Source organism: Lontra canadensis, unplaced genomic scaffold, assembly GCF_010015895.1.
Source record: "Lontra canadensis isolate GAN:19392208 unplaced genomic scaffold, GSC_riverotter_1.0 scaffold97, whole genome shotgun sequence".
Lineage (NCBI taxonomy): Eukaryota > Metazoa > Chordata > Mammalia > Carnivora > Mustelidae > Lontra > Lontra canadensis.
The window spans coordinates 5,687,998-5,700,044 of record NW_022631091.1 but is presented as its reverse complement, the minus strand read 5'-3'; the positions used below and the strand labels follow the sequence as shown (position 1 = coordinate 5,700,044).

General features: G+C 56.2%; 1 protein-coding gene across 1 annotated transcript in view; it reads right to left on the bottom strand.

Annotated features, from left to right (window-relative positions):
* Nucleotides 1-3,859: 3,859 nt before the first annotated feature.
* Nucleotides 3,860-12,047, bottom strand: part of CEP43 (centrosomal protein 43) — a 29,032-nt gene continuing 20,844 nt past the window's right edge. Inside the window, exons 9-13 of the mRNA XM_032837211.1 lie at nt 10,292-10,363; nt 8,675-8,745; nt 6,302-6,341; nt 5,373-5,469; nt 3,860-4,272 (exon numbers count right to left, since the gene is read on the bottom strand). Of these exons, the coding sequence (XP_032693102.1) occupies nt 4,198-4,272; nt 5,373-5,469; nt 6,302-6,341; nt 8,675-8,745; nt 10,292-10,363 (355 nt within the window). The 3' untranslated portion in view covers nt 3,860-4,197. The remainder of the gene's footprint in view (nt 4,273-5,372; nt 5,470-6,301; nt 6,342-8,674; nt 8,746-10,291; nt 10,364-12,047) is intronic.

Sequence of the window (12,047 nt, the reverse complement as noted above, 5' to 3'; positions counted from 1 at the left end):
AGATGTGCCCTCGGCTGCTCCGCATGTTTCTGGCAGCCCTGGGCAGACCCACCCACCACCAGGGCTTCCCGGGGCCGAGTTCAAAGACGTCAAACATCATGGTGCTGCCAGTTCTGTGGGAAGCTCTTCTCCTCCTCCCAGGGGTCCCAGGGAGGGACCTTCTTCCCTCCCTCCCTCCCCTTCTTCCCTCCGGTGGGTTTCGCAGCGGTCCGACAGGCAGCACGCCTCTACTCCAGCGCTCAGTGCACAGCGGCACAGGGGTCTCCCGGGTCCCCATCACTGGAGCCACAGCAGGGCGACCTGTGGAGCAGGTGTGCGCCCAGCATCCCCAACCTCTGGAGAACAGCTGTTGGTGAGACTTGCCCCAGGACAGGGTGTTCAGGGAGCAAAAGCAAACAGGTGACAAGAGCCCGCCGCACTGGGGGAGCGGAGCACACCTGCTTCCTCCCACGCGGACCCCGGAAGCGGAGCGGGTGCGAGCTGGCGAGGTGGGCGACGGCGGTGCACCCAAGGCGGAGGCGGCAGCGCGCTGAGGGTCTGCGGACATGCGCGGCACAGCAGCTCAGGGCCCCGTGTGCTGGCACAGGGGATCATTCTCTGCATTGAAATTTGTAAAACTGAAGACAGAGAAGCTCCAAAACCACATCCCACACGGACGGAGAGAGCAGCGAGGGAAGTGCTGCGCATTCTAACGGGGAGGGGCTGAGTCGCCAAACATCGTCCATCTCAGAAGGGCCACCGCCCAGTCACACAGGCTTGCAGGACCCAAAGAAAATAAGGATGATGGAAATCGGTAGCCAGTGCCTGGCAACCTAGAAAGCCAAGTCGGCTTTCACTGCAGCTATAAATGCTTGAAAATTGAACATTAGTGGGGAAATAGTTTTGTCAAATCTTAAGATGGCACAAATTGCTAAAAACAACTCAAGTGGGAGAAAAAACAAACTCAAGTGAGAATATCAGCAGTGGCCATGGCACGAGTCGGCTCCCGATTCCCGGGGGGCACAGGGTCAGGGGTTCTTCGCAGGGACAGCCACGGCGGGGCACGGCCACTGCCGACAAGCGTCGCGGCCCCCTCGAGGGGAGCCGCAGCAACCCAGCAGCCCGCCCCTGAGGACGCGGGAGACACCAGGCCCCTGACCTCGTGCTGGGATCCATTCCTGGTTGGCAGGAAGGTTCCTTTGCCATCGGGATAGAAGTTCTATGTTCAGAAGTCACTTCCCCTGCTAAGGTGGCAGCCCTGGCTCCATCCTGGCCGGCAGCCGGCGTGGGCAAGCTCACACTCTTTCCTGTCAAGATTCCTGCAAGTCATTATTTACACTAAGAATCACCCAATTTCACCAAGACACACCAGCTCCGCAGGCAAGAAAAAGCACGTGAGGGCATGTGTCACCTGCTCCAGCCCTGCAGGGCTCCTGTCCCCACCGCCACGGCTCCCAACCCCACTGTCCCAGCTGCGTCCGCTGTCCCCCCACTATCACATGCCACACACACCGCCGGCTTGCAGAGCCCCATCTCGGAGGCATCGGTGCTGGTGGGGGGCACCCCGCAACCCGGCCCTTGTACCGGAAGACCCAACCCAACCATCCTCTCCTCGGTTTTTCAAAGTGGCCTCTTTCAGGCACCAAAGTTCTCGTGATTCCCCAGCAGGAGAATGGGACTTATTTAACTGTCCTGGGCTCCGCACGGCTTCCCCCAGCAGAGGCTATGCATGTGCGCATCTCGACCTCCGGCTAGTCACGCTCCTCCGTGGAGGCACGTGTGGGTCCCACGGGTCGCTGCACGGTGGTCTCTGCGCCACCCTCCCAGCACGGAGACCAGCCGTGTCGCCCGTGTCGGGGGCAGGGGGCAGGGCAGAGCACACGAGACAGGGCGTGCACCGGACTCGTGGGCCGGCGTCTCCAGAAGCCGTGTGTCCTGGCCGCCCTCGTGTCCCCGGTTGGAGCGCCAGTCCAGCCGCCGCGAACCCCCTCCACCGCTCCCTGTGCCGACAGCCACGCTGAGCCACGGCAGGACCACTAGCTGCTGCCTCGGGGAGGCTGTCCCCATCTGACGGCCGGACCTGAACCCTGAACCACTTGTAAGAATGGAAGCCTGGCGGCCTCCCCCAGCTCAGGTCAGGATGGCCGATTCCCAAACTCTGGAATGCCCAGAGTGGACAGGGACGCTGACGGTGTCCGCAGGCCCACAGCGGGTCACGACATTCCCATCACACACCACGAGATACAACAGGGGCACGAACACCAACAGGAGAGAATAAAAGCTTTTTTTCCCTCCGAGTCCTCCTCAATAAAATGACACCTCATATTGAAAAATTCCACAGTAAAATCCAGAGTTTACCATGAAAATGTATTTCATGGATTAGTACATCAAAATGTATTTCTGAACAAGAAGATACTAGTTACACACTCAAAGCCTACACACAGGTGGAAATGGAACTTTCCATCACTGAATTCTACGCTACTTGACATCACTAGGCGTGCGGCCCATGATGGAGGCCCACGTTGGCCCTTTCTGCCTGTCCTCCCAGATGTCATCCAAAGGTCCGATTCCCTGCATAGCAGAAGAATGACAGATTTCAGATGCTGCTGTTCCAAGTTTTCCATAAGTTTAAAAGGCACCTCCTGCTACATAACCTTCCAGGTCATTTCCCTGAGACCCAGCTCCTGTCAGAGAACACGGACAGTACGTCAGGCGTCGGACAGATGTCAGAGGCCCCGAGCGGAGCTGTGATGCTTTAGAGAAAGCGACTGCTTACAGCGAGGATGTCCAGGCACAGGCTTTCCACAACCCACACGCAGGGGACGTTTACAACAGATTACATCTCCACACGGCGCTGTGCACACACACCACGCGCACACGCCGGCAGGACTGAGGTCGGAGGCCACAGCGCGAGGACAGACCGACAGAGCCGCTCCCGGGCCGCGCGGGCCCACTTTGTGTCCTACTTCCTCTTGGCGCTCACGGCTGGGTTTCACTTCGACGTTACACAAGCACGCTGTCGTGTTGTATCATCGCGGTCCTCACAGACGAGCACCCGGCAAGCGCCTCTGTGACAGGCAGGCAGCAACTGAGAAACCCTCACTAGAACCACGAGGTCTGCTCACTCACTGAAACCAGTCAAGTAGGTCTAGTTTACTCTTTATTAATAAAGGTGACTTATAATAAGAACAAACATAATTTAATTCAAATAAAAAATACAAACGTGGCGCACAATCACAGCTTCACGTCCAGCCCGGGGACCGCGCCTCCATCACTCCCAGGGGCGAGGGCCAGCGACCCCACGGGCAGCAGCGTGGCGGGAACGAGGCTGCCCACGGGCCAGCGGCGACTCCGTCCTACGGGGCTGTGAGGAAGCCACGGACGGTGCCCAAAGCTTGGCCCACAGGACATGGTCTTAGGCCATTACTACTGTTAAGGTCCAATTCGGATTTTAATACGATCGACTCACAGATCGGAAAGAAGCCCTGCTTGGTGCTCCCAGATGCGTTCTGGAATTAGTTTCCAGGCATCTTTACACCCAGTAAGTTACAACGATAAAGACGACAGTCTGGGACCAACAGCTTCTTCTGTAGACAGGGGAGGCGACCACGGATATTGCTGGCGACAACTCGTAGATTAAAAATCGTAACGACCCTAGATTTCTTCAAAACAAGCAACACTAGCGCACACAGGAGTATTTACTATAACCTTAACGGTCTAACAACCCTTCCAGACGGAAGGAAATCCAAAATAAAGCAGACGTGTCAACTCTCACTTCCGGTAATACGCTTCAGGCCGCTCTGTGACCACGGGCACCAGCACCGACGGTCACCTATGCTTTGACCCTGGCTGGCTGAAGCCACAGGCGCGGAGCTGCACCTGCAGCTTTATGGAGACCTTTCAGGGAGCTAGAATACTCATGGTTTCCCGGGTTCGCTCCTCGAAATGAAGCGGAGCTGTCGGTAATCAACTTCCACAGACAAACGTGTAGCCAAACCAAATTAAGAACAGTGTATCTTCCACACATGGCCTCAAGTAGGAAGCTTTCGTTTAGTATAATGAAAACTTAATTTTTAAAAATATCTGCAGTCTTTTTGAAACACAAGGCACCAACAGGGAGCAGACATTCCAGCAAAGAATGATTGTCTGGAGGAAAGAAAATGGAAGTGATCGGAGTCCTTTGTCCTTTGTTGATGAGAATACTTCTTTCTTTCTCGTCTATGCAACATCCTCCAGATAATCGGCAACGTCACTGAGCTGGGACACGGTCAGGTCCTGTGTCAGGTCATCAAGCTTTATGGTTCAAAAGAAAAAGAGAACCAGTATCAGAATGCAAGCAGAGTCATAAGTAATCCTTACAATGCGCCGCTGTAACTTAAATAGCATCTTACGCTGCACACACTGCTTCACATTCCGAAGTCCTCCACCTCTCCCTCTTCCCCCTATTTTGAAATCTGGGAGAATTACCAAAAGGCTGAGCTAAGAGCAAAACTGCATTACCACCCCCACCACAGCGCGCTGAAACAGCCCGGCTACAGCCCATCCAGTCACGAGGCAGCACGCGGTGGTCTCCGGGGTGGGTATGAGGGGCCAGGTGGGAGGCAGACCGTGGACGCCGACCCCGTGTCGGGAGTTCTGACTCAAGCTTGCCCACAACCCTGGGAGGCAGACATTCCCACCTGCACTTCACAGACACACCAGCTAGGGACTCAAGGCCAAGGCTTGCCTAAGAACCGCAGTACACGGTTGAACACGGGCCGGGACGGTGCCGGCTCAGACATGCGGTGTCTGTCAGCAAACGCTGCCTCTCTCAAAGGCCTTCTCGCCTGCTAATCCCCAGATGGCCACAAGCACGGACTCCCTCCTCATGCTGTGAAGCGACGTTCACCTCCAGGCTGCAGCGACCTCTAACCCGAGATGCCCGAGAGGCCCTCGCCCGAACGGGCCGCAGCTTTCCGGGGGCACGACGGGAGATGCGGAGAGGCTCCCTGACCTCTCCTGTCCGACACACATCTCAGTACACACCCCTGCCTGCCTAATAAAAAGGCCAAATGTGGCTCTGCAGGACAGACCCCTAACCATGGAGCCTGCGTCCACTGTACCGTCCCCGCCGGCCTCTGCACCAGCCCTGACCCGCCGGCGGAGATGCCGCTCCGCCTCCTCGATCACACACACTCGTCCATGCACCGATTTCTATCCCACCTTCCCCAAACAGGACTCTTGCGTCCGCTGACTGCACTGCTGAGGTGGCCAGTTCTGACTCCAGAACCTGGGCCAGGAAGGGTCATGTCACAGCCTTCAACTGCCTTTCTTTAATTGTTGACCCTGTACAGTCGCCCCCAGCAAGAGACACAGGCGTGCGCGGCGCTCCGCGGGCCACGGCCGCACCGTACTTTATCACTGGTGTTGAGGTCATCGATTTCCACAGAAAGATCCTCCTCGATCTCTTCCCCAATACTGAGCTCACTTTTCTCTGAGCGATGGCTGGTGCTAGTTCGAGAGAAAGAAAAGAAGAAAGAACGTTGAAAATAAACATTTACATAAAATACAATAAAACGATACTCAAGTCTCATGAATTTCATACGAATTGTCTCCCTTGATCCTTAAAGTAACTTCATGAGCCACAAACAGGCGCATCACTTTACGAGGCGAGAAGCGAAGACCCACAGAGGGGACATGGACATGAGGTCAGGAAGGTGCAAACCCAGATTTTTAATATTTCACCTACTACGTCATGCCCCTTCTCAAAAAATGCTTATTAACTACTGTTAAAAAATAAACATAAATTCCCAATTGTGGGGGGGGGGGGCTCTGTCAACGGCATAAAAATTCTGACTCTAACTTCAAATTTCTAATCCTCTCCGTAACAGACACTATTTCCAAGCTATGAGGCACCTCGGTGGATTACTCTGTCCCTACATATGTAGAAAGGTGATCTGAGACGCCATCTGCATCAGAACAGTAACTGGGGGGGCCGTTCTTGAAACTTGCATGTGCCCCGCCCCCCCGCCGCCACTGGACGTGGGGAAGCACGTGGGTCCCGGTGACCGGCCTCCTCGGAGCTGCTCTGCGTCACCTCCCGGGGCCTCAGCTTTACCCACTCGCCCCAAGCTTCCCGCATGGAGCGCGTCTGCTCACTCTCTACGGCCAAACTAGGACAGGCCTCCAAGCCCAGCGTGCAGATCTGGACGGACGGTCTTCCTCCTCCTGCCATCAGCACGGACGGGAGAGGGTAGCGCACTAACACGGGCACGAACGGAGGCCTGTCGCGCGCCGTGAAGAAACTGCCCGCGACGCATGTGCCGCCCGCCCGCTCTCTCACCTGTTGAAGTCGTCTGCGTAGTCGTCCTCCTCTCCGGTCCCTGCCGAGTTTAGGAAAAGACACATCACATTCGTACCAACGTGCTCCACAACTTACCTGCGACCACACACACACTTCCTTCGGGAAAAACTACATCAACGAATTACATTGCAGCATTAGAAGAGAAGTCGCCAGGATCAGAAAGACTATTTTTAACCACACACGATATGAAAGCAAATGACCAAATAAAGTGCCTGGGGGTAATAAAAATGTCATGAAACGTAGTTAATACCTGCTCTTTTATTCCAAGTCCCCCAAAATCTAATCCCATTGTATGTTTACTATTTGTAAAGTCATTTCAGACTAAATGATATTCATGAAAAAAGCAAGTTATCACAACTGCTATACTTTTCTTTTAAAGATTTTTTGTCAGAGAAAGAGAGAGTGAGGGACAGAGCAGGAGCAGCTGGGAGAAGGAGACGCAGAGGCCCCACTGAGCAGGGAGCCCGATGGGGGGCTTGACCCCAGGACGCCGGGATCATGACCTGAGCTGAAGGCAGACGCTTCACGGACTGAGCCCCGCAGCCGTCCGTTACCGACACTGTCAACTCCGCACAGCTCGCAGAACGTTTAAAGGCTCACGAAGTGTGAAGAGGCAGGAGAGCCAAGCGAACGGGAGCATCTCCGCGAGACTCAACGGGCTTCAAATCCCGGCTCCGGCTGCGAGGCGCTCTCGGCCCACGGGAGAACTAGGTAACCCTCCTCGGCCATTTCCTCGGCTGTGATGATGGCCAAACCCACACCAGACACGGGCTCGCGTCAGGATCCAGCAGGCGCGGTGCTGGGCCCGCACCCTGCGATGCAGCCCCCCTCCACAGGAGGCAGCGGGACGCGGAGGCCGCAGATGGACAGAGCCGCGTCCCGCAGCGGAAGGGCAGCGCGAGCGCCTCTACGCCTTGCAAACCCCCCTCCTCCCTCCAAATCGCCTGAGGGACACGTGAGGAAAGCAGACGTGAACCTCGAGGCGAAAACACAGAGGCCCACAAGAGCCATTCCTGCCCAGGGACGCCCGGCATGTGGGAGACACACAGACATGGTGCGGCCGCCCGAGGCAGGGGGCAGACCAGGAGGAGGAGGCCGGCTCGGCAGCCAGCTGGGCTCGGGGGGCACTGGTGTGGGTGCTCGTGAGTCTCTCCAAGCGCCAGACCAGACAGCATCTACACGGACGCATCACTGAGGGGTTCAAGCTCTGGGCTAGCGAGACAAGACGATCCTCTCCCACTAAAGCCATCACTTAATCCATTTGTCAGATACGTGTGTGACTCCCAGGGCCCCTGAGGTACAACCATGAGTAAGGGGTGTTCCTAGCCTCAAGGAGCCAACCCCCCAGTGGAAAGAAAGAGGCAACCAACAGCCAGACAAACCAGATGCTGTTCGAGAGGCTGGAGAGAAGTTTCTGAGGGGAAACCTACAGAGGGCACCAGACGTACAAATTATGGGGGAAAGGGAGCTCCACGAAGAAACACACGCAAAGGCCCAGAGACAGGAAGGGGGCAGTAATCTGGGAAACAGTGAGGAAGGCGACACATCCTCCACAGAGTGCGTCTGCGGGTAGAGAGCGGAGACAAGACGGGCAAGTAGAAGGGCTGATGGGGGCCACCAAGGGCCTGGCAGGTCACGCTCCGGACTTTAGCCAAAGTGCAAAGGGGGAGGCAGGAGTGGAAGAGCACAGGGAAGTGACGTGTGGTTTCTGTGTGCGTTACATCTAAGCCCTGCGGGGACAACGGCACTGGGGAGGGCGCGCCTGGGTGCGGCAGTGGCTGTGGGTCCGACTCTCGGCTCCGGTTCTCGGGGTCGCGGGCTGGAGTCGCACATCCGGCTCCACACTCAGGACGGGGCCTGCTTGACAATCTCTCCCTCCCCCTCCAGGCCTCCCACCACTCATACACTCTCAAATAAATCTTTAAAAATAAAAAGGGGACTGCCTTTGCACCATCGTCGTTGATCTGAGCTGAAACCTCTCCCCTTGGCCCTGCCCCACAGGTGTTGGCAGAGAAGTTACTTCCTAGATGAGGCCTTTCCAGAAAGCCTAGGCCAGGGTAAGCCCCACCACCACTCACTTTCACACCAGTGCGTACGGACTCTCAAAACCCCAGGCATCCGTAGGCACCCGTCTGATGCAGGTTGTCCCCACCAGAACCTGAGCTCCACAGGGAAGGTCTGCGGGGCTGCTGCTCTCCCCAGGCCCGGCACACGGAGAAACTGAGATTCATGAAGACCGCCCAAATATCCCATCGCCAAGCGCTCACTACAGGCTAAGCCATTTCAATTGCGATTTTATTCTAAAAATGATCGCCCTCAGGCAATCAGTACTAAAATTAGGAATCTAGTTACCTAATCCAAGTGATCCAATTTTATCACTGACCAATTTCAGATCTTTTAAAACTGTGCTTCCTCGTTTACCTGTGAAGGAAAAACATTCACATTAAATGGACTTTTAGAACACAACAATCTCTAAACCGCGTCATTTCTCTTCAGCCTAGGGTTTATGAGTCAAACACCCAAACCAAACACCAAGAAAGAATTACAGGCTCTGATGAGCGATGCTGACGTCAAGCCCCGCAGGCCCTTGTTCCCCACACGCAACACCAGTCGTCACCGGCACCGGACCACCAGACTGTCCCGCGCCACCGTCTACAACAAGTCTCGCCGGGCAGGAGTTCATTATCTCACCAATTTTACTTTCCTCTGAACTTCTCAATGTTGCTTTAATTGTTTTTCTATTTACCGAACTGACCTCACTGGTTATGCTTTTTCAGTCCCAAGTGCTCACTGTCCTGGCTACGTCTACAGTCCCTGACCAGTGTTAAGAGTGATGTGATCGTGCCGAGCTAGACTCCCGCTGCAGGTGACGAAGACCAGGAGAAAACACGAGAGGGAAACTGATGGGGCGCACTGGCAAACACTCGGCGAGGTTGCCAGATGGCTAAAGGCAGCCACACATCACCTCCTTTGCCTGTCCTGGCAAATCCTACCGTCCCAAAACAGGATACGAAAAAGTTAGGAAATACTGGAAAATTATGCAAAATCACACCACGATTTCCTAATAAAGGTGTGCTTTTTGGAAAATGTTCTCAAAAGAGGCACATTTATACCCTGGACACACTGTCGAGGAAATACATTTGCTCTGATACCGTAAATGAGGTGTGCCCACACACGTCCGTGTTTCAGGCTGTGCCTGCAAATCCTGCTGTCTTGCTGCCGTCCACATGCGGGGAGGGGGCAGGAAGGGAACTGTGGCCACGGCCATTCCATGTCTGCCTGACACCACACCTCTCTGCTACACGTGAACACATACGACAGAGCCACACTCCAAACAATGAAACCTTAACTGTATGCAACAGAGAGAGCTAGAGTAGGAGGCTGAGCAAAGTACATCGGAGAAAGACAAAGGCCATGTGACTGGAACGTGGGATTTAAGAAGCAGGTGATGGGGATTAAAAGCTGCTCATCTTGGTGAAAAAGGTAAATCTAAAAATTCACACACACACACACACACACAGAAAGTGATGCCAATAACCAAAGTAGGAAAAAAAAAAGATGCCGGACGCACATCACGGAAGACCAAGTATTTGAACATTCCTATGAATGATACTACGTTACTGTGGTATCACGGACTCTAGAAAACAAACTCTTAAAAAATGAATTTAAATCCTACTGACATCAGTCTAAATGTCCAACAAGAGAGAAATGACTTAGAGAGGTTTACTATAAGGCAGCTAAAAAGTCAGTTTCCTAAAGGTATTCTGATGGCACAGGAAACACAACACAAGACGAAGCAAACACGACCGTTTTGGAAAGTGATGAAAAGGACCATCGCTGGTCAAATTACGGGCTCCTTCTGCACAACAGACGACCACGTGGTACTTCGTCAACCTCGAGAAAGCACGTCCTGAGCCCTCCCGGTCCGCGTCTCCAGCAAGGAGGCCCGGGGCTCCCAGGCACTCACTGTCAGAGTCCTTCAAGGGGGGCGCGTCGGAGAGCGAGGCGAGGCTTCCTGCGTGCTCACCAGGTTCGCTTCTCCTAACAAGAAACAAGCGCACGGTTAGAGGCCGCGCTTACGCTCTGCCACTAGGACACCAGCACCGCAAGAGCACGTACGCGCAGCGCTGGACGGCCGGCCGCCCGCTTCGCGGACTCAAAACCAGCACGGACGCCCGCGAGGCGAGGCAGGCTGAGCAGCATCACAAGTCCACGGCCAAGCTACCCGTGAGGCGCGGCTCGCTCTCCACCTGCACCGCCGCTCGTGGTCTCCGTGTCCGTGGTTTGTACTGGGAGCCCCCTCCAGGGCCCGGCAATGCAGGCAAGGGTCAGCACGGGAGGTAACCGGCACAGCTGTGTCACGGGCAAAAGGCACCGCAGCCCCACCAGCCGACCTCCCCAGCAGCCCTGTGCTCCGCCCTCCTGCACATCCCCTGCCGCCACGTCCAGCCTCCTGCCCTGCACCCCCCATTCAGGCGGGAACCTTCCCAGGCTGCTGCTGGCACACCTCGCCCCCACCCGCCCATAAGTGCGCCCACATGCTCCCTCCTTGCAGCAGACAGCCTCAGCAAGGGGTCACCCTGCACCCCTACACATAGCACCGGGGGCCAAAGTCTCCCCACCCCTGCACATCACCCCTCCTCTAAGGCCGGACTGTTCTCAGCGGACGCGCGCACTGTGAGCTCCCACTGTGGTTTCCTCCGCGCTGCTCCTCCACAGCCCTGAACAGCACAGCCCACCAGGAAGGCACTCACCACCTACAATGCCCCCCGGCCTTTCCCGAAGCCTCTCTAATACTTTGCTACCTTGTCCCCTTCTCCCCACCCCCAACCCACGATCCCATCATCCTTGCCTCCAGGCTGCTATGTGACATGGCTGACTTTCAGAACTTAGCTCAAGGTCTCACTCTGGCCTCCCCCTTCCAGAACTCCTCTCCTCTCGGTCCCTTTCCTTCCTCCTCCTCCTCCTCCCCTCGCTCACCTCCAGCGGCCGCTCACCTCCCAGGTGACCACTCTGGGTTCCTCGGGCCGCAGGATCAAACACGGGGACTTCTCCCCTGGTCCCTGGAGCCCTCCCCCCGCCCCACAGCCGGCTTCACCTCTGCATCAGCAAGCTTCCTACCCCGACCCGTGAGACGTGAGACGCGCGTTCTAGACCGTCCCCTGGCCCACCGCGAAGCCCTTCCTCGCTCTCCACGCTTCACCTACAGCGCTGTTTCCCACCGTCTGGTCACTCGGCTGCAAACCCTGAGCTGCCCTTGATGTCACTTTATTCTCCAACACTTAGCAACAAATCCTTTTGGACTGAACCTCAGAAGACATCCCCAAACCACCTGTTTCTCACCACTGCTGCCATCAACACTCACCCAGAGAAGGCTGACAACTGCTGGAGACCCAGCAGCCCAGTGAGCTGGTCACTGTGCAGCTCAGAGGCTGGGGCTCCCAGTGTCCCCGCAGGGCACAGCCACACTCCTGCCAGAGTCAACGCCGTCCCCACCAGAGCCCATTCCCACAACCGCCCCAGCCGTGCTCTGACCTGTCGCCCCCCTCTGCCTGCTGCTCGCCCTCCCAGAGCTCCGCTGTCGTCCTGGCTGCCTCTCTCACAAACTTGGGCTCTTGGCTCCACCAGCCCCTAGAAGGGAGGCACTCCCTGACCTGATCCCTGACTTCGCCCCCGGCCCCCCACCCCCGGGCCTGTCACTCCAGCCGCACCCACCGCACAGCAT